The sequence below is a fragment of the Schistocerca nitens genome, chromosome 3, assembly GCF_023898315.1.
Source record: "Schistocerca nitens isolate TAMUIC-IGC-003100 chromosome 3, iqSchNite1.1, whole genome shotgun sequence".
Classification (NCBI taxonomy): domain Eukaryota; kingdom Metazoa; phylum Arthropoda; class Insecta; order Orthoptera; family Acrididae; genus Schistocerca; species Schistocerca nitens.
This window is the reverse complement of record NC_064616.1, coordinates 78,036,900-78,063,083: the sequence shown is the minus strand read 5'-3', so window position 1 is coordinate 78,063,083 and position 26,184 is coordinate 78,036,900. Positions and strand designations below refer to the sequence as shown.

At 39.3% G+C, this 26,184-nt stretch overlaps 1 protein-coding gene across 8 annotated transcripts in view; it reads left to right on the top strand.

Annotated features, from left to right (window-relative positions):
- The window catches only part of LOC126248040 (glucoside xylosyltransferase 2), a 170,053-nt gene that overhangs the window by 96,230 nt on the left and 47,639 nt on the right, over nt 1–26,184 (top strand). For all 8 annotated transcript variants that reach the window (XM_049948667.1, XM_049948669.1, XM_049948661.1 and 5 more), the window contains exons 3-5: nt 12,479–12,613; nt 12,693–12,885; nt 20,135–20,284. In XM_049948667.1, coding sequence (XP_049804624.1) covers nt 12,479–12,613; nt 12,693–12,885; nt 20,135–20,284 — 478 coding nt within the window. The remainder of the gene's footprint in view (nt 1–12,478; nt 12,614–12,692; nt 12,886–20,134; nt 20,285–26,184) is intronic.

Below are 26,184 nucleotides of genomic sequence, written 5' to 3'. Positions count from 1 at the left end.
ATTACAGAATGGAAGAGAATAAACTGAGAAAATGAAAAAAGTATTAGCAGTAACTAAAATTAAGTAAAGGTTAGAGCTACAGGTACAAAAAAATAGTAAAAAGTTAATACAGTTTCAAAAACAATTAGTTGAAGGTAAAAATATGGGTATAATTAAAAAGTTAATACAATTACAAGACCCTAGCTTCACTTAATACTATTCAGTTCTGTCATGTTTGTGACTGTGTTCTTTCCAACTGCTGTCTTGATCCTGAGTCCACACATTCTGAAGACCGAAATGGGATATGACACTGTTTAAAATCTTTAGCCGTTCGTGTGTCAGATCTTCCCTTATTGTAAGCCCTGTCCTTGCTAACTTCTTCTGGGTAAAGATCTCTGCCCTTTTTCGGTAAGAGACAAATTTAATTATTATTGGACGAGGTTTGGTAGCACCTGGCAGTTTTCGTCCCACCCGATGGCTCCTGTCAATGTCTGCTTTAGTCACTTCAACGCCTAATTTTTCACGCGCAAAGCAGGTTGTCTGTGTCTTCTTCCTTATTTTCTGCTACTCCAAACAGTCGTAGACTATTTCGCCTTTGGTACTGTTCTAGCCCGTCTGTTGCGGCAGATAGTTTCACTTCCTACTCTCGTGCCTTTTTCTTGTATTCAGACACAGACTTTTTTAGTGCTGTAATTTTGGCAGTATTGGCCTCAACAGTTTCACGCATTTTGGCCAATACTGCTGCCGTTACAGTATCTGATATAGTGCCTGCTATCAGATCGAGATTGTTTTTTTCGCGAAGCGCAGCGTTTACCTCAGAGCGGACCAGCTCCGCTATGACTCTTCTGTTTACCATTTTCTCGAAGCTATTGGCGGAGCACAGAAAAAAATAGCACTACTGCACAGAACACTGTTGTTTACACAATGTCCACTGGTACTAGACAACACCACCTGCGAGAACACCTTCGAATTCAACTAAATTTCACGAGCCGAACTAAACACTTGTTACACTGCAGCCGCCATGACACGCGATGGAATGTGAATAGGGTGTCTTGGCCCCGAGTCCAGAACATGAAGATATCATCAATGAACCTGAACCAGACCAGGAGTTTGTTGTTTTGGGAGGCTACAAAGCTTTCCTGTAGAGGGCCCATAATGAGGTTGGCATAGGAGGGTACCATGTGGGTTACACCAGGCTCTGCCATAGATTTGTGTGTATAACTTTCCTTGTGTTGTTGTGTGTTAGGATAAAGTTAGTTAGGTGTATGAGGAATGAGGTAGTGGGTTTGCAATCGACAGTGGCAAGTAGGGATTCTGGAGGTAAAGGGGTTGGGGATGATGGAGAGCTGCTGAAGGAAGTGGTTAGTATCTTTGATGTTGGAAGCTAGATTTTGGGCAGTTGTGTGGAGGTCTTGCTCAGTGAGGGCCACAATTTTTTTAGTGGGAGCACAATAACCAGCTACAACAGGGTGTCCAATATTGTCAGGTTTGTGGATTTTGGGGAGCGTATAGAATGGGATGCAGAGTGTCATAGGGGTGAGGAGGAAAATTGATTCAGGGGATAGCTTCTGGGAAGGACCTAAGGCTTAAAGAGAGATGGGAGGTTTATGTTGGACTTATGAGGTGGGATCACTCTACCACAGTTTATAGGAGGAGTCATCAGTCAGTTGGCAAAGACCAGGTGCTGTACAGACTCCTCTCCACCCCCTCCCCCACTCACATCTGTGCGTGTGCGCGCGGGGGGGGGGGGGGGGGGTCTTCCCGAAGAAGGCTGTGGCCAAAATCTCATGTGTAACAGTTTTTTTGTTATGTCTGTCTGCAACTCGATGTGTCATCTTGCAGTGAGCAGCACTCTACCCTTTCCACAATATTGTTGCCCTTCCTTTTCTCTCTTACTTTAGAATAGTGCAGCTGCTTTACCTACCACCCTGATTTACAGATAAAAGCAAACGCAGATTTAATTTTTATTAATGCGTGCTTTAGTGATTTTAGCGTTCATTAAGCCATCCTGTTTGTTTTACTTCTCCCTTATTTAGTTTCCTAGTCCTGTTCTAGGTTATCGCCCTTTTGCTGGCATTTTGTCTGTCTGCAATTTTGTACAATATAGCAATTTTGTTTTATTTTATTCTACTATCTTCAGTCTTTCTATTACCGAGTTAGCATGTTAGCCTTGCATTTGGAAGGGTGACAGCTCAATTCCCTATCCAGTCATCCAGATTTAGATTTTCTGTGATTTCCCTAAATGGTACCAGGCATATTCCTGGATGGTTCCTTTGAAAAGGGCATTGCCAGTTTCCTTTCCCATCCTTTTATAATCTAAGCTTGTACTCCACCTCTAATCACTGCACTGTTGACGAGACATTAAACTTTAATCTCGCTTCCTTCAGTCCTACTATTAATCTCCATTAATATCTTTGCATGTGCCTTGACCCTTACATGTTTAGTCTTGTATTGGCATCTAATACATGGTCTAAAGTGAGTATATGACCTCTTAATTCTACATAGCATTATTTCTTCCATTTTTGCTATACTCACCCCTTATCTCCTATTGGTCACCTATAATAGAAATGCAGACTTTTTCACCTCCCTCCTGTTGTGTCCCTAGTTTCAGAAGTAAGAATTTTAGTTCCCAGCATTAATAAAGTTTGCCAGTCTGCAGATCTGGAGATACGGCTACCAAATCAAAACGTTCAAGATGGCCGTGAGTGTAGAAGTGTGTAACTGTAATACGAGAAAAAGTTACAGTTATGTGCTAAAAAGGGTGTTTGCGAGAATTGTAACATCGAAATAACAAATTTAAGAGAGCGAGTTTCAGGCCTACAATTCTTAGTCAACACTTTAAGAAGTGAAATCGTCACACTCGAGAATGAAAATGGGGAACTACGGTCGAAGAACAAATCAAGTGAAGTGGCATCTGACGAAAGGTACAAATCGTCCGAGTGGAAAGAAGTGAGATACAAAGGTAGGACTTTAGCTGGAAAAATAACAACGAACTTTGCAACAGCAGTTACATTTATGGATAAAAACAAATACGGTGTTCAACAGCCCAGTGACGGTGTTAAAGAGAGTGTAAATCATCCAGACCTCGCAAAAGACAATGCGCTGAAAACGAATAATCACTCTGAGAAAAACGATGATTAATGGGGAATATCAGGTAAAAAGAACAGTGTGTTTTTCTAACAGACAGCCATGGCAGGAGTATATCTAGTATGTTTCGAGAAATAAATCGAATCATAGCAGTGACCAATGTTGTCAAACCTGGAGCAGGAACTAAACACATTTTAGACACTCGCATTCAAACAAAATCTATGCAAGAAAATGACTTTGTCGTATGCATAATGGGATCAAATGATATTGCGAAAAATGAAGCAGATGTTTGTGTAAAAGTGCTTCAGAACTTTTCTAGAAAAAAATAAGTCAAGGAATACAGTTGTTGCTACAGTGCCTCATAGGCACGATCTATAGTTCGTGTGTTAATAAAGAAATTCGAAGAACAAATATTAAAATAAAGAAACTGTGCTCTGAATACGCAAATCGTGCTGTGATCGACATAAGTAAACTGCAGTGTAGCCTTCACACCAGACATGGGTGCCACCTAAACTATGAAGGGAAAAACTTTGTGTGCGAACGTGTCAAAGAAACTAATTAGAGAAAGACTCACATGGAGTAAAACAATCTACAAAAGTAGCGGTTTGAGTAATACCTGGAATGTACCTCATTTTTTAGTATAAAAGTTAGTGAATTGGCGGGTAATAAACCTCCTGTACTTGAACTAGGTGCTAAAAGCAACATTCAAATGAGAGTGTGTTCACAGACAATAAACAATAAACATAAATCTGTTACTGTGATTCAAACAAATATTAGGAACAAAGTATTACAATTAGAACATTTTTGTAGTATTGAAAACGTTGATGTTGTTTGTGTCTCACAACATTGGCTGACAGAAGGTCAAGTACCTAGTTCTTCAAGGATATGCTGTTGGAGACATTATGTGTAGAAGTGAAAGAAAGAATAGAGGTGTTCTAATATTTGTTAAAGATACTATAATGTTTACCAAAATAGATGTTAGCTCTTACTGTGCAGAGCTAGATGGAGAATTTAGCTGTATAAGACTAAATGGAGAGAATACTATAATTGTTAGGTGATATAGATCACCAGGTGGAGATGTAAGTACATTTTTCGAAAGATTTGAGCTGCTTATGAGGAAAATACTAAAATCTCTTCCGCCCCCCCCCTCCTCCACCCTACCCCCCCCCCCTCCCCACCCCATGAACCATGGACCTTGCCGTTGATGGGGAGGCTTGCGTGCAACCACAATCGAGGGGTATCTGTTGAGAGGCCAGACAAACGCGTGGTTCCTGAAGAGGGGCAGCAGCCTTTCCAGTAGTTGCAGGGGCAACAGTCTGGATGATTGACTGATCTGGCCTTGTAACACTAACCAAACAGCCTCGCTGTGCTGGTACTGCAAACGGTTGAAAGCAAGGGGAAACTACAGCCGTTATTTTTCCCGAGGGCATGCAGCTTTACTGTATGGTTAATGATGATGGCGTCCTCTTGGGTAAAATATTCCGGAGGTAAAATAGTCCCCCATTCGGATCTCCGGGGAGGGACTACTCAAGAGGGCGTCGTTATCAGGAGAAAGAAAACTGGCGTTCTACGGATCGGAACGTTGAATGTCAGATCCCTTAATCAGGCAGGTAGGTTAGAAAATTTAAAAAGCGAAATGGATAGGTTAAAGTTAGATATAGTGGGAATTAGTGAAGTTCGGTGTCAGGAGGAACAAGACTTTTGGTCAGGCGAATACAGAGTTATAAATACAAAGTCAAGTAGGGGTAATGCAGGAGTAGGTTTAATAATGAATAAAAAAATAGGAATACGGGTAAGCTACTACCAACAGCATAGTGAACGCATTATTGTGGCAAAGATACACGAAGCTCACGCCTACTGCAGTAGTAAAAGTTTATATGCCAACTAGCTCTGCAGATGACGAAGAAATTCAAGAAATGTATGATGAAATAAAAGAAATTATTCAGATAGTGAAGGGAGCCGAAAATTTAATAGTCATGGGTGACTGGAATTCAGTAGTAGGAAAATGGAGAGAAGGAAACGTAGTAGGTGAATATGGATTGGGGCTAAGAAATGAAAGAGGAAGCCGCCTGGTAGAATTTTGCGCAGAGCACAACTTAATCATAGCTAACACTTGGTTCAAGAATCATAAAAGATGGTTGTATACATCGAAGAAGCCTGGAGATACTGACAGATTTCAGATAGATTATATAATGGTAAGACAGAGATTTAGGAACCAGGTTTTAAATTGTAAGACATTTCCAGTGGCAGATGTGGACTCTGACCACAATCTATTGGTTATGAAATGTAGATTAAAACTGAAGAAACTGCAAAAAGGTCAGAATTTAAGGAGATGGGTCCTGGATAAACCGACTAAACCAGAGGTTGTACAGAGTTTCAGGGAGAGCGTAAGGGAACAAATGGCAGGAATGGGGGAAAGAAATACAGTACAAGAAGAATGGGTAGCTTTGAGGGATGAAGTAGTGAAGGCTGCAGAGGATCAAGTAGGTAAAAAGACGAGGGCTAGTAGAAATCCTTGGGTAACAGAAGAAATATTGAATTTAATTGATGAAAGGAGAAAATATAAAAATGCAGTAAATGAAGCAGGCAAAAACTAATACAAACGTCTCAAAAATGAGATCGACAGGAAGTGAAAAATGGCTAAGCAGGGATGGCTAGAGGATAAATGTAAGGATATAGAGCCTTATCTCACTAAGGGTAAGATAGATACTGTCTACAGGAAAATTAAAGAGACCTTTGGAGAAAAGAGAACCACTTGTATGAATATTAAGAGCTCAGATGGAAACCCAGTTCTAAGCAAGGAAGGGAAAGCAGAAAGGTGGAAGGAGTATATAGAGGGTCTATACAAGGGCGATGTACTTGAGGACAATATTATGGAAAGGGAAGAGGATGTAGATGAAGATGAAATGGGAGATAAGATACTGCGTGAAGAGTTTGACAGAGCACTGAAAGACCTTAGTCGAAACAAGGCCCCGGGAGTAGACAACATTCCATTAGAACTACTGACGGCCTTGGGAGAGCCAGTCCTGACAAAACTACCATCTGGTGAGCAAGATGTATGAGACAGGCGAAATACCCTCAGACTTCAAGAAGAATATAATAATTCCAATCCCAAAGAAAGCAGGTGTTGACAGATGCGAAAATTACCAAACTATCAGTTTAATAAGTCACAGCTGCAAAATACTAACGCGAATTCTTTACAGACGAATGGAAAAACTAGTAGAAGCCGACCTAGGGGAAGATCAGTTTGGATTCCGTAGAAATATTGGAACACGTGAGGCAATACTGAACCTACGACTTATCTTGGAAGCTAGATTAAGGAAAGGCAAACCAATGTTTCTAGCATTTGTAGACTTGGAGAAAGCTTTTGACAATGTTGACTGGAATACTCTCTTTCAAATTCTGAATGTGGTAGGGGTAAAATACAGGGAGCGAAAGGCTATTTACAATTTGTGTAGAAACCAAATGGCAGTTATAAGAGTCGAGGGACACGATAGGGAAGCAGTGGTTGGGAAGGGAGTGAGACAGGGTTGTAGCCTCTGCCCGGTGTTATTCAATCTGTATATTGAGCAAGCAGTGAACGAAACAAAAGAAAAATTCGGAGTAGGTATTAAAATCCATGGAGAAGAAATAAAAACGTTGAGGTTGGCCGATGACATTGTAATTCTGTCAGAGACAGCAAAGGACTTGGAAGAGCAGTTGAACGGAGTGGATAGTGTCTTGAAAGGATGATATAAGATTAACATCAACAAAAGCAAAACGAGGATAGTGGAATGTAGTCGAATCAAGTCGGGTGATGCTGAGGGAATTAGATTAGGAAATGAGACACTTAAAGTAGTAAAGGAGTTTTGCTATTTGGTGAGCAAAATAACTGATGATGGTCGAAGTAGAGAGGATATAAAATGTAGACTGGCAATGGCAAGGAAAGCGTTTCTGAAGAAGAGAAATTTGTTAACATTGAGTATGGATTTAAGTGTCAGCAAGTCGTTTCTGAAAGTATTTGTATGGAAGTGAAACATGGACAGTAAATAGTTTAGACAAGATGAGAATAGAAGCTTTCGAAATGTGGTGTTACGGAAGAATGCTGAAGATTAGATGGGTAGATCACATAACGAATGAGGTTGTTTTGAATAGGATTGGGGAGAAGAGAAGTTTGTGGCACAACTTGACTAGAAGAAGGGATTGGTTGGTAGGACATGTTCTGAGGCATCAAGGGATCACCAATTTAGTATTGGAGGGCAGCGTGGAGGGTAAAAATCGTAGAGGGAGACAAAGAGATGAATACACTAAACAGATTCAGAAGGATGTAGGTTGCAGTAGGTACGGGGAGATGAAGAAACTTGCACAGGATAGAGTAGCATGGAGAGCTTCATCAAACCAGTCTCAGGACTGAAGGCCACAACAACAACAACAACAACAACAACAACACTAAAATCTAAAACAAAACTAATTATCTTTAGCAATTTCAACATTGAAATGGCCAACAGTGATGAACATGTTACTAGAACATTTTTTAATGTCTTATAGATCACTAAATTTACAATGTACAAATTACACACCAACACGTGATAGTGCGTGCTTAGATAATATTATAGTACATTTTTCTAGAGATATGTAGGACGTCAGACTTGCCAGTGGAGCCATAGCTGATCATGAACTGTTGATTTTAACATTCTGCTGTGATCAGTTGCCTAAATCACACACATCAGTCAGAATCAAGTCTAATGCTATGTGGATAAGAGGGCAGAAAGATGAATATATTAATTTATTTATTGACAGATTATCTGATATTAACTCGGACTTTGTATACAACACACTACCTGGGAAGGGTGCTGGTGAAATGGTGTTTAACAACTTCCTGAAAATACTTGAAAGTTATGGTACTCCTGCTCACCATTAGTCAAAAGTAGCCCTAAGCATAAACAGAAAAACAAACAGCCAAAAGGGTATATAGATGAGCTAGCTCTCACTAGGGAGGAGATGCTCAGTCTGTACAGAATACATAGAAATTCTTTTAAACAAGGACCTGAGCTAGGTAATACTTCTTATAGAGCTTATCTGAAATTAAAAAAAAAAAAACTCCAAAGACAAACTGTCATTGGCCAAAAAACATGCATGTGAACATTACATTGAAAGTGCTCCCAACAAATGTAAATCAGCATGGGACATCATCAACCAATATAATTCACAAACCCACACACAAGATGCAATGCTGGTCCCAGATGAAGTAAATAATTACTTCCTAACCTCAGTGAGTGAGCTGAAAAACAAAATCAAGCAAAATGGCTCTTGTGCACTAGATCATCTTGGTGCTGTGCCCCATAGGAGGCATACTTTCCACTGGAATGTTGTCACCCCAGAGGATATTGTAATAGCTATGGCAAAGTTCACCAACTCCAAAAGTATGGACTGTTATTGGTTCTGTAACTATGTAATGAAAAAAAAATACACTTTATCTGTCAAACTTTTTCTTTCATTTTTAATGTGTGTTTAGAATCGGGAGTTTTCCAAGATGCACTCAAAATTGCTGAAGTGATACCAGTCTTTAAAAATGGAGATAAGCATCTGCCCCAAAACTATCGACCAGTTTTTATTGTCCCAATTTTCTCTAAAGTTTTTGAATATCTAATGTACAGCCAACTAAATAACTGTTTTGAAAAGCATTAACTCCTCTCCAACAGACAGTTTGCATATCAACATGGTAAAAATACCACTACTGCTGTCACTGAAGTTGTTAACCAGTTGTTAACTGCATTCGAAAAGATCTAGTATCAGTTATACATTGTGATCTTAGCAAAGCATACCATTTAACACCCTACTTGCAAAACTGGAATTTTATGGCATACTCAAACCATCTTTAGATGTAACCTAATCATACTTAAGTAACAGGAGACAGTTTGTATTAATTAAAAATAGATGCTCCTCGCTGAAGGAAGTTCAGACTGGAGTGCCTCAGGGCTCGGTCCTACGTCCTTTTCTGTTCATCATTGCAATTAATGACTTACCTTACTGTGAAGGAGCAAATTCAATTGTGTGTTATGCAGATGACACAACACTGCTCAATACACACCATGACACAACAGAACTGCATCAGGCAACACTGGAAAAACTAGAACTAGTAATGATTGGTTTTCTTCTAATGAACTCCTATGTAATACTGATAAAACACAAGAACTAATTCTGAGTTTAACTACAGCTGTTGAAAGGAACTCAGTAAAATTGTTAGGATTCTACGTTGATTCAAAATTAAACTGGGAGGAACATATTAGCCATATCTGCAAGAGAATAGCAAGAGTGTGTTATCTCATCTGGAGACTGACAGATGTAGTCACTGATGAGTATCTAAAGGTGGTATATTTTGGCCTGTTTCAATCACACATTTCCTATGGCATATTTTTATGTGGACATTCTTGCTTTGTCAGTGAAATTCTGAGAATTCAAACAAAAGTAATCAGAATAATGAGCAAAGTTAAGCCTAAGGAACACTGCTGCCCCCTCTTTATCAAGCACATGATATTAACTGTTGTGAATCCATACATCTACACAACACTGCTTTATGTCAAAAGCAACTTAAATGAATTCGAGACCAGAGAGAACATACAGTCCCACAACACCAGAGGCAAACTGGACTTCGACATACCAAGGCACAGACCCACAAAGACTGCAAACTCTCACAAAAAAATGAATTTAAAACTCTTCAATAAACTTTCAGCATCTGCTTGGTCACTGACCAGTAATATTTTCAAACGTAAGATTTATGACTGGTTACTCACACCCATTTTATAAGATAACATAATATTTTGAAATAATCACTGACATTAGTATATAAGAATATTCCTAAAAGAAGTGGAATTAAAATCTGAAAACTTTACTGTAAAGTTATTGTTAATTGTATATTTAATGTTCAGACCTATTCCACTGTAATTGGTCGATGGTAAATAAACTGAATACTATTATTTTTTTGTTGAGCATAGCTTTTATTATCTATATTTTTGCATGAAAAGTGTTTCTTATCTTGGGATCTGCATATTTCATATTACAGTACCTTTCCTCAAGGACAGGGCTTCCACCTAGCCACCAACTGGTTACTCACCCAACGGCAAGAGATTATCACTTCTGAGTCACCAGCTTCATGGACTTGCCATTAATCTACTAACCAAAAGCCAAGGCTTATACCAGAGACTGGAAGCTGATCCAGCTATTTTTTTACAGCTCAGTCTGTGACAGGTCTCAGCCAAAGACATGATTTAGATTTAAACTTTTCCCCTGTTCAGTTTTGTGGTTGAGAACTGCCCGGTAAGGGCTCATTGTGAAGAGGATGAACACAGTCATTTATGAATTTGAGCATACAATGGTTGAATATTACAGAGTAACAGGAAACTCTGAAGGGAGAGTTAGATAGACCGAATTTTATGTAAGAGAGATTAGTGAGCTGAAATTGAAAGGGAAAAGACTTGTTTTTGAGGCAAGAATTCACTACTGAAAATAACATCAGCAAATGATGTGACTTTTGTTGACAATAATGAGTAATGCTTTGAAGGAAACAGCCGGCCGCTGTGTCCGAGCAGGTCTACGAGCTTCAGTCCAGAACCGCGCTGCTGCTACGGTCGCAGGTTCGAATCCTGCCTTGGCCCTGGATGTGTGTGATGTCCTTAGGTTGGTTAGGGAACTGATGATATCAGATGTTAAGTCCCATAGTGCGTAATGCTCAGAGCCATTTGAATATTTTTTAAAAAAAGGAAACAAAGATAACACATGACACAAATATGCCAACCTCTACAGTGAAAATTTGGTGATTCTGAAATAGATATATAAGGAAACAGAGGAATTGATAAAACATGTGAAAAGAATCGGAACCTAATAGCTGTACATGACTGGGTTGCTATAGTTGGATAGAGAAAGGAAGCTAGAATTATTGAAGAATAGGCTGGTGGAAAGAATTGGAGAGGACAAAGATTTCTGAAGTTGGGTTGTAGGTTTTAACTGGTTGCAGTGTACACCTGTTGCCAAAATATGAGGTTTATTCGAAAAGTAATGTCCGATTGATCACAAAATGGAAACCACAATGAAAATCCAATGAAGCTTTGCACAGATGTGTTGGGCATGTCTCTAGCATGCCTGTCAATAACATCATGTTGCTCTTTTCAGCTCTGAGTGCACAGTGAGCACATAAAGGTGCCTAGATAATAGTATCTTCCGCCAATAGTGTGCGCCTGCTGAGATATTTTGCCTGATTTTGTGCAACCCTACATAATGTAACTGTCATACATTTCATTTTAAGTGACAATTTTTGGCCGCACACTGCGGGGGCATGAAGGCAACAGACAACATTTTGCTGCAGCAAATGAGCTGCAGACCAGTGTACAGAATTGGCAGGAAGCACAGATGGCTGTCTTGTATGAGGAGCGTATTGGAAAGTTGGTACAACACTATAACAAATGTCTTGGTGTGGCGACTATGTAGAGAAGTAGCTGGAGGTTGTAGCTAACTGTTCTGAATAAAACATTTTTGAATTTCGCTGTGGTTTCCATTTCGCAACTGATCAGACCTTACTTGCCAAATAACCCTTGTCATTAGAAAAGAAGATATACATTGACAAGTAAGATCTCAGTTTGACGAACTTTCACATGTGTGAGATGCGTACACTGAATCTGGGCTGCCCCTCCTTTTCTTTTTAAGGTCATACCAATAGAAGAACTGAACAGTACTATAGCAGCCTCTTTCTGCCTTACATTATACCGTTTTTCAGTTACTTGCTGAGTCCACGATTCTTTCAGATGCCTCATCATTTTAGTAACAGTAAAATGTATTAAGGGCAATTATGAAACTTCTTGGCAGATTAAAATTGTGTACCGGACCAAGACGAACTCGGGACCTTCGCTTTTGACAGGCAAATGCTCTACTGACTCAGCTACCCAAGCTCAACTCATGACCCATTCTCACGGCTTTGCCTCCATAAGCACCTCATCTCCTACCCTCCAAACTCACAGAAACTCTTCTGTGGAACTTGCAAGACTAGCACTCCTGGAAGAAAGGATATTATGGAGACATGGCTTAGCCACAGCCTGGGGGAATTTTTACAGAATGAAATTTTCACTCTGCAGTGGAGTGTGTGCTGATATGAAACTTCCTGGTAGGTTAAAACTGTGTGTCAAACTGAGACTCAAACTTGGAACCTTAGCCATTGGCAGCCAAGTGCTCTGCCAACTGAGTTACCGAAGCACAAATCACAACTAGTCTCGGTCCAGCACACAGTTCTAATCTGCGAGGAAGTTTTATGTTGGTGAACTCCTCTGCGACGTGAAAATATCATTCTGAATGACAGGTTATATTCATACTTCCTTATTTTCTTTTTGAGTCTTGATATCACATTGCAAACTTTTTAAATAATACCTGTTCTGTATTGTTCCAGCTCAATGAATGGCAAAATCTGGTCAATAACTCATTTTCATATGAATTACACCATATCACATTCCCCCTGAAGGGAGATACTAGTGAGTGGAGACGTTTATTCAAACCTTGTGCAGCTCAAAGATTATTTCTGCCTGTGAGTAACTGCAGATAACTATAATACTCAATCAAATGATGTCAGTATGATACATAATGTTTCCATTTATTATTTACAGACAGTTCTGAGCCACATTGATGCTCTTTTGTATGTGGATACAGATACCTTATTTCTTGGACCATTAGAGGATGTGTGGAGACACTTTGAACTTATGAATTCATCTCAGATAGCAGCTTTAACTCCTGAACATGAAGATCCAAATACTGGCTGGTACAACAGATTTGCCAGGCATCCATATTATGGAAAACTAGGTATGTTAGTTTGGGTTGCTCATATGCCTTTGATAATTCTCTAGTGATATAATCTGTAGTTCCAGGAAACTGTTTATATGAATCTTCTGTAAACTTTGTTTACTATTAACAAGTAATTTATATCATCATGCATCTGACTGGTTCATGCAGTTCGTAGGCAAAAGTCTTGGGGATACAATACATTGAATGTCGGGTTATTCATCTCAGGGTGTATAAGTGCAGGCATTGTATATAAACACGTTTCTTGTGAAGAACGAGTCTTCGAAGTAAACAGAGTTGAAATGAAGCCTGATTGTAGGTGACTCCACGAATTAGGTTTGTCAATGGAGTTGTGTACAGTCAATTCCATTGTGCAGTTGGGTTACTCTAAAGATGAAATTTAATACTTGCACCAAGAGCGTCACACTTGTAAGCATAAAAATAACTGATTAGTAATGCTGAACTCTAAAGAATACTGTGTGAATCAATTGTTAGACATGGTTAACTAGACAATTTCCATTATTGCTCAGGTAGGGAGGTCAGTGAAGTGTTGCACAAAAAATTAGTAAGGAAATGGGAGAGTAAAATTTACTAAGTGCAAACAGCCACCATTACAAAATAATGGTGAAGTTTTGAAAGCTGTTCAATCCGAGAAGAGTTAACATTTTAACACTGTTACTTGGTCACGAAGGTAGCAACTTCGACATTCTTCAGTGAGATTGCAAATTAGCTAAGCAGAAAATCGTTAGAAAAGTGCAGAGTGGACTACCTTCAAAATGTTACCTAGCAGGGGTTTAACAAAGCAGTAAAGGCTCAGTAATAAATTTTGTTACACATACGTAGCAGATCTGAACATCGTTGACAACTCTAGAACAGCAGAAATGATTTGGTCATTATGGATGACATCGTAGAGCAGAGCCTGTCCTCAGTGACATAAATACTCCATCCCCACTAGCCTAGACCACTCAGTAAGTAGGATCAATGGCATTCATGTTCTTTGCACCCTATTTTCCGATTATGGTATGGTAACATCTTGTGTGAGAGTGTTCTAATGTTGGTCGTACGCTTGCTACCTTATGAGAGGGTCAGTAATTCATAGCCATGAATAATGAAATTCTAGCACTCAATACTGAAGTCAGCACAGCAGCCACCACTGATATCTATCTATCTATCTATCTCTCTCTCTCTCTCTCTCTCTCTCTCTCTCTCACACACACACACACACACACACACACACACACACACACACACACACCATGGTGGTCACCGCCCCTGCAGGGCTATTGACGGGGCAGCGGACAGCAAACCACCGCACAAGGGTGTTGTAGACTTCTATTGTGAGCTGGAGCAGCATCCTCGGCAATCTAGAGTCCATTGGTGGATTCAGCAGATTCCTCTCTGGATTACATAGCCATTGGCCATTGCACAAGTCGTGGCAATGATTTGTATTCTGAGTAATAAATGAAATAATCTTGAATACTGTTTCATTGCATTTAACAATGCCATGCAGGTCCTTTGTCGCATCCTGACAAAACTTGTAGGGGTTTCCAGCCTGGCAGTCGGTGACCATAACAAATTGGTTTCGGAAGTGCTTCAGCCCAGTGTTGGTAAGTGTTGTAGGGCAACACCAGCAGCAAGTCACAGAGAGTGGGTCAAGGAGAAGACATTGTCGTGTGTTCTCAAAAGAAGGAAATATATTCTTTGCTATGTCCAGGTTAAGACTTAGACCTTGAAGGTACCTTATATAGACAGAGAGAACTGGCAGATTTGTTGCAGTTAAAGGGTAATATATAGCAAGGGTATTTTGTTCCGGCACTTTGTAAAACTTAACAGGACATAGTGCGCCATTTGATACATTTGTTCCAGCAATATGTACTACATGTAGAAAATACAGTCACATGGTAGAAAATTGTTCAGATTGTCATTGGTTAATGATTAGGTGTAGGAATTAGATGTGATTATTTTGTTTTTGTATTTGTGACAATTGAGTTAATGTCAGAAGTAATACTAGTTTGATTCGTATGAAACAGAGAAAGGTAAATTGCACAAAAATGTCACAGACACAGACAGTTAGTACTAAACAGGGATCATATAGAATAAGTTTCCAAATAGTTAGAGGATAATGAACTACAGAACACACTTAATGTACAACTAAGTCAGCAGTTACAAGCTTTATTGACAGAACAGCAACTATAATCAGGTTTGATCGAAGTTAAAACTGTAGTAAATGTTCACCCCTTCATCTGGTGATCCTTCAGCCATAAATCTCATAACCCCCTTCTCTCCAGAAAAACAACAGAGGACATTACTGTGTTTTTAGATGATGTGTTAGCCACATTAAGTAGCTGGTCAGATGAAACCTGCTCGTGGATGGCCAAGTTACGTATCGTGGGTCAGGCTAAAAACCTATATCTTGTATCATGAAGTGCTTAATACGTTGCCCACATTCAGTGACTTAGCAGAGGGTTTGCATCAGATGTATAGAAAACTGAACAGTACACAGGTTTTTAGGGAGAAACTAAATAGTTTAAGACAGAAGATGAATGAAACAGTGACATTATTTTCTGACAGAATATGCAAAATTGATGCACAGACTTAAGAGTTGACACACAAGCCAGGTGCATGCAGAGTCTTGCTGAAAATACAACACTGGACATGTTTCCCAGATGGGTCTACCCAAATTTTTCACGATAAGTGTGAGTGGGAGACCCTGAGGAATTAGGCTTATATTGCTATGAATTTGCAATAAGTGGATAGTGCAGCTATGATGCATACTGAATGGAAGATATTCAGATCTGGTAAAGAACGTTATGGTTGTGGGCAGCAGGGGCATTAAGATGCAGGGTTTCCAACCACAATTCTATAATTGCCAACAGTTTGGGCATAAGGTTTGGGATTGTGAATTTAGAAAACAGGGAGAGTGCAGTGCGAAAAAGAAACAGTTAAACACCAATGGAGAATGTTCCTTCCATTGGGAAACATTCCCAGTAAATCGCAGTACTGTAGAAATATCTGCAGAGACAGATTGTCGTTTGTAATGTGGATAAATAAAAGGAAGTATAAGTTTTTAGTAGATACTGGGGCACAAACATCAGTTGTGAACCTGGATCTTATGGACAAATGGAGACTAAAAATACCGAGATATAGATTGTGCTCAATAGGGGTAAAAAAAATAGATTCAGTGAGGTCAACACAGCTTAAATTTGGTTAGGAACCACATGGTTTCAGGAGCAAATGGAAGTGTTCCCAACTGTGGGGCAGGGACTTCCTGCAATATTTGAAGTAGACTTGTTGCTTAGGCACCATGCTAGAATCAACCTTTTGCACTGAACTGTTGAACTCGACGGGGATTCATTTTTGATGGGTGCAATAGTTGCAGATGTTTCTGTGTCACAAGGTACACTATCGCTAAGGCAGTACCAACTAAACTATGTGCAAGTACATTAAAAGTTTATATGCAGACTGAAGTGACAAATAAAAATTTATACCTGGTCCTGGATTCAAACCCATGTCTCCTGCTCACTGGGCAGATATGCCAACCTCTGTGCCTGGGTGGCTTAGTGGTTAGCACATCTGCCTACTGAGCTTGAGACCTGGGTCCAAATCCTGTTGTTGCTACAAAGTTTAATTTGTCACTTCAATCTACATTTATACATCACAGGTGTATGAGACTTCAAAAGGTCTCTATCACCATATTGTTTAATTTTACATTAAAAGTTGTTTCGTATGACTAACTACCAGCAGGTACAAGAAATTAATTTGGGTTAAGATAGATGTCAATGTTCCACAACAAGCATTATGTTTAATAGGACCTTTGTTGAGTAATGACATTTTGGATGAACAGCATTGTTTGATACGAAGAAATATAGCACATGCTACTGAAATAAATCGCCAGATTATGGTGCCAGTAAGCCTGGATGATTTCGGAATGAATGCAACTGATCAGTCATGGAGTCGTCATTAGTTCAGTACAGAGGTTTGTTCAGTTCAAAATGTCCTTTACCAGCCACGCTTGTAGCACATCGCTGTATTCCATCGGGTAGTCGTGCACCACTGCATCGTAAGCAGTATAGATTACCAAAAGATCTCCAAGTGTTATTAGTTTTTATTAATGCAGTCTACTTTTGTCTCATAAAGAGCATAAATAGTGGAAAGGGAACAACCATCCATGACATTACTGTGGAATGGATTCATCCTAGTAAGAGTGTTTAGAGTAAATGGTAAAAACAGCAAGCTAGAAAAATAATATTTTCCTAGGGTAAGATGTTCTAAAGGAACAAACAGTTCAGAGTAGTCAGTATGTAAGATAGTTAACCAAGCGGATAGAAAGAGGTAAAATTCAGCCTAAATTTTATTCAAGTGGAGGGGAATGTTACACTACAAATTATTAAAGAAACAGAAGAGTAAAATTTTGTAAATGCGAACAGCTGACATTACTCAGTCACATGGAAGTATCAACAGCCGCCAGCTGGGAATCGTAAACATTTCAACACTGTTACTCAGGCAGGAAGACAGGAACCTCAACACTCTTGAACAAGACCGTGAGCAAGCCCAGAAAAAAATCATTAGAAGAGTGCAGATCGGACTGCAGTCGTAATATTATGTAAGAGACACTAGTTAGGTTGCAGCGTTGCTTTGCAGGGTTTTGACTAAGCAGTAAAGACACAGTAACAAATTAATTAAGCAAATATAGTGGAACTGAAGACCACTGACAACTTGAAAAGCAAAACCGATAAGGTCACTATGAATGACATCATAGAGTGGAGCCTCTCCTCGATGACATGAATACTCCACCCCCACTATTGAAGAGCACTCAGTCAGTAGGATTGTGTTCATATCATTCAGACTCTATTCTCTGGTTATGATATAGTAACATATTGTGTGTGTGTGTGTGTGTGTGTGTGTGTGTGTGTGTGTGTGTGTGTGTGTGTGTCCTAGTGTTGGTGTTACACTTGCCGCCTCACGAGAAGATCACCAATGTGTAGCTGAAGATAATGAAATCCAGCATCCGTTACTGAAGTCAGCACATCAGCCAGTAGGAACAGGTAACCCAGGGGTCTACCAATACAATTCCAGTCCAGCACAGAATTTGCCCTAACACTTCAGTGTCGCACGAGACTGGCAGCCTACTAAACTGGTGAGCCAGGTTCAGATTTCAGCACAACATCACAACATCCGACATTGCGGTCCACCTGATAGGACAATGTGAGCAATGATCTGAGAGGGATTTCATGCTCCCCAAAATGGCATGTGGAGAGAGAAAACACACACACACACACACACACACACACACACACACACACACACACACACACACACACACCTTTATAACATAACAAATGATGAAGCAAAGTAAGCAGCAGATACCAATAATTAAAAATTTATTGCAAAAGTATAAGAAATGCCACTTTCAATAAATAAATTTTATATCCAGCTGAGTGGGAAATTAATGTCTATCAGTAAGAGAACTGCTGAAATTGGAACTGTAGAATCGATAATAAATGACATTGTGATAGTGTAGGTAGTTTTTAAAAGTTACCTAGTGATACCCATGAGTCTTTCTATTTTAGTTTAATATGTTTTTAATAGTATCAATGTGCAAATTGAGTAGAGAATGATGCAAATAAACCCATGAAAGACAGAAAAATGCATAGAGATGTAGCCTATCATACGGTTAACCTTTCATTAATGTTCAACACAGTCATTGCTTTGCTACTTGCTTAAGAAGATGTAATCTCAAAATTAGGCTGTCATTACAACTGCTGTGTGTTAAGGTTTGTGTACTCTAATACTTACTGTGTGGCGTACAGAAACACACACATTGTGTCATTCTCTTGAAACAAACACAGATAGCTAAACAGACATTGTTTTTCAAGAAGTTATATCCATTAAATTTACAGTGAAAATTATCCGAAGAGTGTCAACTTTGTAAGGAATTTATACTGGGTGCAAAGTTGATTTAAATCTTTCTCAGTGAACTACATTTAATAGTAAAACACTGCAAATATGTTTATTTCATTTTACTAGTCTGTTGACCTACTAATATTTTATAAGAAATTTCATGTGACAAAATTACAAAAAGTGAATCACTGGGAAAATCCTGTTATTGACAAAGAAACAATAATCAGTTCCCAAAAGTATCGACATTGAAAATTAGTGACCAAAGGTGGAAAATGATACTGCAGTCATTCTGACTTGAAGTCTACTCTGTTTTAGATGTGGGTCATCTAAACCGTAAAGTCCCGTAATATAATTTCTTGGTTGTGTGGTAGTTGACGTACATTGCATCAGTGCTGAACTACAAAAATCTGTAGAATATGTGAAAAGATCTAATAATTTTTTTCCCATTATTTACCAGTCTGTCAAAATTAATATTACGCTACAGCAACAATAAAATATGTTTCATGGAATATTACTATGCAATGCACTGACTTTCTTGAATGGTGTGAAGAAAAAACTAACAAGTAAGAGAGGGTCATATAAAGAGACTTGAACTGTATGAAAAGATTGACATGTATCGCTTTGTAGTCGTCAAAGTGCACAAACATTTCAGATTGCAGTGTCGTAATACTTTCTCATCTCACTTCATTTTTTTGGAAGCACTTCTGTCACAAAAAGTACATTTACTGAAGAACATTTATCATATGTGAAACTGATACAACATAATAAGTACTTCATTCTTCAGTACTTCAGTACTTCATTGTCATGAAGTTAATCATCTTTTAGTTTCAGGGAGGTTGTGTTGATAACACTAAAAAAACTGTGAAATTTACACATTTAATCAGCAATACTGATTTGTATTCACATGTTATGGCATTGTTTTGTCATATGATCACTGTTGTAATGATAACAGAAACTTCGTTGATACTATGCTATGCAAGAGTATGTATCAATAAATTTAATCACAAGTAACTAAAAAACTTGGGAGTACTGAACATATCACTATTGTTGTCATACCTTAGTGTCAGCTTGGTATGCTGCCATTGGTATTTCTGACTATTGTCATTTTCTTTGTTAAGGACTAGCGTCAAAGACTTATCTTACAAGCCAGCACTAAATATTTCAGTTCTTAGCTGTACATAGATTCCATGTGGGTCTCCTGTCAGCCTGAAAATATTTTAAAATATTTTGTTTGTAATTATTGTTAACAAGCTCCTTCTCAGTTGCAGTATATTTTCATTATCCCGTTTGCTACAGTATTATTGATTGCTGCTCAGTGATTGCTTAGAAGGCTGAAAATTTATTACACATGTATTTTTTGTCTGCGTAGGAGTCAACTCTGGTGTTATGTTAATGAATCTTACCAGGATGCGCACTTTCCGGTGGACAGACTATGTTGTACCAATATATAAAGAATACAAACTGAAGATAACATGGGGAGATCAAGACATTATAAACATAATATTCCACTTTCACCCAGGTATGCACAACATGCTTTGGATATGATATATTATGTTTTGGAAAAAGAGAGAGAGAGAGAGAGAGAGAGAGAGAGAGAGAGAGAGAGAGAGAGAGGCAGAACTTGTTGGAGGTATTTAGCTTTTGTATTTTAAATTTGTTCACAGATATTACTAAACATGTTTAAGTGTACTATTGTCTCATGATCTAATACTCATAAAGCCTATAGCAACATGGAAGATTTAAGAATCTGGTGTTGCAGAAATAATGCTCATGGTACTTTGTTTTCTTTAGTTAAAAGAAAACTTTGATTAAAAGATAGGTTCAAGACAGTAGTAAGTTGCTCAGTGGTTTTGTTCTAGATTAAATTACATCTGATAGACAGTACTGGTGCAACCTATGGATCATAAATTTTCAATTATTACCTTAAAAAATCAAATTGCAGCTGGGAAACATGGTGGTAGTGGTGATAGTCCTCTACATATCAGCACTCAATGTAATAGATTTTTCCCATCAACAGATTATTTAGAGGGGACCACAGTTGTGGAAGACTGCATTTTGGCTGTTCATGAAACAGTTTACATAGAAAATTACCTCATAATTCTAGAAATGACTGCCTCATAATGTTTTATTCATCTGAGGAAAGTGAAAAAACTCACTCACAGGTGAGGCAAAATTCAATAGCCCAAAGAAACAGTATCTTAGTCTGTGTACTGTGCAGAATCAGTAGGCATGTCTTCATGGAGCAAAAACCATCCCCGTAGACAGCTCTCCTGTAATGTTTTTTCATGACAGCTAGCCCTCCCTCACAAAAAAAAACGCACCCTCGTCATCTTACTTGTCTGATAATGATTGGGCCATGGTCTTTCTTGGCACTGGTCAATCCAGATTTTGACTTCTCCTTTGTCTAGGAGTCATAGTGATGTATCCAGCACTGAGCTAAAAAGGTAACAGGGATTGGTCTGACACAGCTGCAACATTTCTGCTGCTGCCTCAATTTGGAGGACTTTCTTGAACCTGTGTGAGCACTGGTGGAACCCAGTTGGGGGTGACCTCTATTTTGTTCAAAATGTTGTGTGATATGTTAAAAATTGAGCCACAACTGATCTTGACTTGTTTCACAGTCACCTCAATCGTGGTATGGCAGTCTTGGAGTACCAGGGCACCCACTTCCATTAAGAATCCTGGTTCTTTGCAGAGAAATAGTGTGCCACTCCATTCATCATCATTCAGATTTACTTGACTACACTTGAAGGGCCTATAACACCCATAGTGTCATGTTGATGCATTGTTGCTGTACACTTCGACCCCCTCAGCATGAGAAAATGAATTGTTGTGTGTTGCTTCGTTTTCTCAATGGGCTGTATCATTTTGTTTTGGTTGCTCTTGTGACATGCTGTTGTACTGTGGCACAGAGATTTCAGTTTATATCAGGACTGCAGATATGTACTTGCAAGTAAAAAATTTTTGAGGTGGTAATTAAAACTTTGACTGCCCCTCATATTTGCCAAGAGCAAGTGGTCCAACAACTTTGGTGCGCACACTGAGGAAAGGATACTAGTTATCTTCATGAATGTTTTAAATCAGTCCCATGCATTTTCATCTTTGCCTCTGTCAGCCAGTTTTGTTTCACAGTAGCAGTTAAAAATTCGTTGAAGTTGGTGGGTTGCTGACACTTTCAAAAGAAAGTCTGCGTGGACAGTAAGAGATTACGACAAAGTTCTTAAATGTGTAAAATTGTGTACACTGGCTGAAGTAGCCCCATTTTTAAGTGAAGGGTAACAGTTGGCTTTAAAAGTAGGTATTCTCCTTCTTCACTAAAAAAAAAAAAGTTGTTTAAGGCTTGTCAGAATGATAAATCAAAGAAAAAGGAAGAAAAAACATGAAATGGACTAGATCAGTACAGATCAGGGAAACTCATATTTCCCGCCAAGAAATTATGGAAATCTAACTTGACTTCAGTTCTGTTGTCACACTGTTAATTTCATTATTGAATTTGTAGTGTACACATAGAATTATTGCCAGAAGTTGCATGTCCAGAGAAAAAGTAAGTATTGAGCTGGAGAAAGCAGCTGCATTTAACCTGTAGGTGTTGCAGTATGTGTTAAATACTTAACTCTGTTTTGTATATACGGCTGTCTGTAAGTAGTTTAACCACACTTCAGCAATGTTGGTTATAATGGTGTCATAAATGCCAGCTGACTAAAAAAAAAGTGTACAGAAAACATTTAATCAACCATAAAACTATGTTTACCAATCGACCTGAATCAGTTTACCACCCACCATACACTAACAGACTGCTGTTATCATTGCGGGAAACAGAATACCAGAATTGGAAAAATCTGAGATTTATGGGAACTAAATGCGTTTAAAGTGCTGTTTCTGTCAGCCCTTACAAAAACTAGCAGAGTACTATATTTTGGCTGTTTAGGAAACATTTCACCTTAAAAAAAACCTCGTAATTCTGGAAATGCCTGTCTCAGAATGTAAATGGTTTCTTCATGTGAGGAAAGTGGAGGATAGTGAGTTTCTTTAGGTAAGCCAATTTTAAAAAAATAAACTTACCATAAGGCAGCTTCAAGTTGATATGATTTCTCCATTTTCTGTTCCACTTCTAGTCTCATATCTTCATCTCATCAGTTACAGTTGATACTTACGTGACTGGAAGAATAGTCTGCTCAGACAGGTTTTAATTTCTTCCTAGAGAAAATGGTTTGTATTGATTTTAAATGTAATTGTTCTCTTTTTACACCTCCAGAACTAAGGCTGTGGAATACTGTTATACATTTTAAGTATACGGTGTGGTTTTTAGGTATCTTATTTGATAGCAAACTTACTTGGCTGCCACATCTCAATGAGTTAAAACAAGAACCCTTAAAGCTCTGGATATCATGAAGTGCTTGAATGGTAAGAACTGGGGTGCAGATAGATCCTGTTTGCTGCAGTTCTTTAAGGATTTTGTGCAATCATGTCATGATTATGGTTGTACAGTCTATGGCTGGGCATGACCAATGTATTTCAAGATGCTGGACTCTGTACACCACAAGGGCATCAGATTGCCCACAGGAGACTATAGGATGAGCCCTATACTGAGATTTTGTGCAGAGGCAGAGGAGCTGCCATTAGCTGCTTAGCAGCACTTCCTTGTTGTGAAACAGACGCTCAAGCTCCAGTCATTTTTGACTTTGTTGGCTTTCCCTGCAGCTATTAATATCTGTGAATCTTTAGAATGACTCTGTTGCAACCATCCACAAGGGACGAAACCGGTCGGTATATGGGCAAAGCAGCTTTTATTGGGTCTGGGAGTGTGTCCGCCAAACATACAGACGGAGGGTTGGTGCAAACCTCCACCCTGGTTGTTATTGAAACCTAGAATAATTTTAGGTTTGACAGAGTGCAACAAATTGTTCACTCCAGACTACGTTATTAAGAATAAATTTATTACCATTTTAAATGAGTACTAGGACTCTACCATGATATGCACTGATGGGTCCAAGGAGGGGGATGTTGTCGGTTGTTCTGTCATTTTTCTTGCCTCTGTCTTTAGGTTCCACCTGCCTAGTGCATCTACTGTCTTTGACACTGAATTCTATGTGGTTTTTAATGCTGTGGATCAGATGAAACGTGAATGTGGATTCAAATTCATCATATGCTCTGACTCCCTTAGTGTGCTGCAGACAATCCGGCCTATGTATCCAGCAGATAGAACTGTACAGAACATCCATGATGCCATTCTGCACTTTGAAAAGACAGAGGAAGGAGGTCTCATTCTGCTGGGTACTAGGACACACGGATATCTGTGGGAATGAGATGGCCGACACCACAACCAAGGAGGCATGTACCCTTCACAACATAACTGACTCCGTGCCCTGCATTGTCATTGCTGTGATGGCCTGTCATGCATCTTTGGGAGAAAGAGTTGCTGATCATGCCAGAAAATAAGTTGTGATCGATAAGAGACTGTGTGGCCATGGCGCACCTCTTTTCAGCCAGTTAAAAGTGATGCAGTCTGTTTAATTTATTTATTTCTCCATCAGTCTTCTGGCTGGTTTGATGTGGCCCACCACGACTTCCTCTCCTGTGCTAACCTCTTCATCTCAGAGTAGCACTTGCAACCTACATCCTCAATTATTTGCTGGATGTATTCCAGTCTTTGTCTTCCTCTACAGTTTTTACCTCTACAGCTCCCTCTAGTACCATGGAAGTCATTCCGTCATGTCGTACGAGATATCCTGTCATACTGTCCCTTCTCTTTATCAATGTGTTTCACATATTCCTTTCCTCTCCGATTCTGCAAGAACCTCCTCATTCCTTACCTTATCAGTCCAACTAATTTTCAACATTCGTCTGTAGCACCACATCTCAAATGCTTCGATTCTGTTCTGTTCCAGTTTTCCCACAGTCCATGTTTCACTACCATACAATGCTGTACTCCAGACATATATTCTCAGAAAATTCTTCCTCAGACTAAGGCCGATATTTGATATTGTATTGTATGGAACTGGGGACCTAGAGACGCCAGAGAGACTTATCCCCGCCATAGCCCGCAGTGGTACACAACAGGCTACAGCAGTCCACTCACCCCACTGCCGCCCCACACCGAACTCAGGGTTATTGTGTGGTTCGGCCCCCAGTGGAACACCCCCTCCCCCCCCTCTTTCCCCCGGGAACGTCTTACACCAGACGAGTGTAACCCCAATGTTTGCATGGTAGAGCATTTATGGTGTACACGTATGTGGAGAAAGTATTTGCGCCGCAATCTCCAACATAGTGTAACTGAGGTGGAATAAGGGGAACCAGCCTGCATTTGCTGAGCCATATGCAAAACCGCCTTAAAAACCATCCATAGACTTGCCAGCACACTGGACCTCATCACTAACCTGCGGGGCGGATTTGTGCCAGGAACCGGCACGCCTTCCCACCCAGAAAGCAGTGCATTAGACCGCATGGCTAACCGGGCAGGCTATATTTGATATTAGTAGACTTCTCTTGGCCTGGAATGCCCTTTTTGCCATTGCCAGTCTGCTTTTGATGTCCTCCTTGCTCTGTCCATCATTGGTTACTTTACTACCTAGGTAGCAGAATTCTTTAACTTCATCTACTTCGTGACTATGAATCCTGATGTTAAGTTTCTCGCTGTTCTCATATCTACTACTTCTCATTACCTTCGTATTTCTTCGGTTTACTCTCAGTCCATACTCTGTACTCATTACTGTTCATTCTGTTCAGTGAATCATATAATTCTTCTTCACTTTCACTCAGGATAGCAATGTCATCAGTGAATCGTATCATTGATATCCTTTCACCGTGAATTTTAATTCCACTCCTGAACCTTTCTTTTATTTCAATCACTGCTTCCTCGATGAACAGATTGAACAGTAGGGGTGAAAGGCTACATCCTTGTCTTACACCCTTTTTAATATGAGCACTTCGTACTTGGTTGTCCACTCTTATTATTTCCTCTTGGCTGTTGTACGTATTGTATATGGCCCATCTCTCCCTATAGCTTACCCTGCTTTTTTCAGAATTTCAAACATCTTGCACCATTTTACACTTTCGAATGGTTATTCCAGGTCGACAAATCCTATGAACATGTCTTGATTTTTCTTTAGTCTTCCTTCCATTATTAACCGTAATGTCAGAATTGCCTCTCTCCTGCCTTTACCTTTCCTAAAGCCAAGCTGATTGTCATCTAGCGCATCCTCAATTTTCTTTTCCATTCTTCTGTATATTATTCTTGTAAGCAACTTGGATGCTTCAGCTGTTAAGCTGATTGTGCGATAATTCTTGCACTTCTCAGCCCTTGCCGTCTTCAGAATTGTGCAGATGATGTTTTTCTGAAAGTCAGATGGTATGTCACTAGTCACACATTCTACACACCAACGTCAATAGTCGTTTTATTGCCACTTCCCCCAATGATTT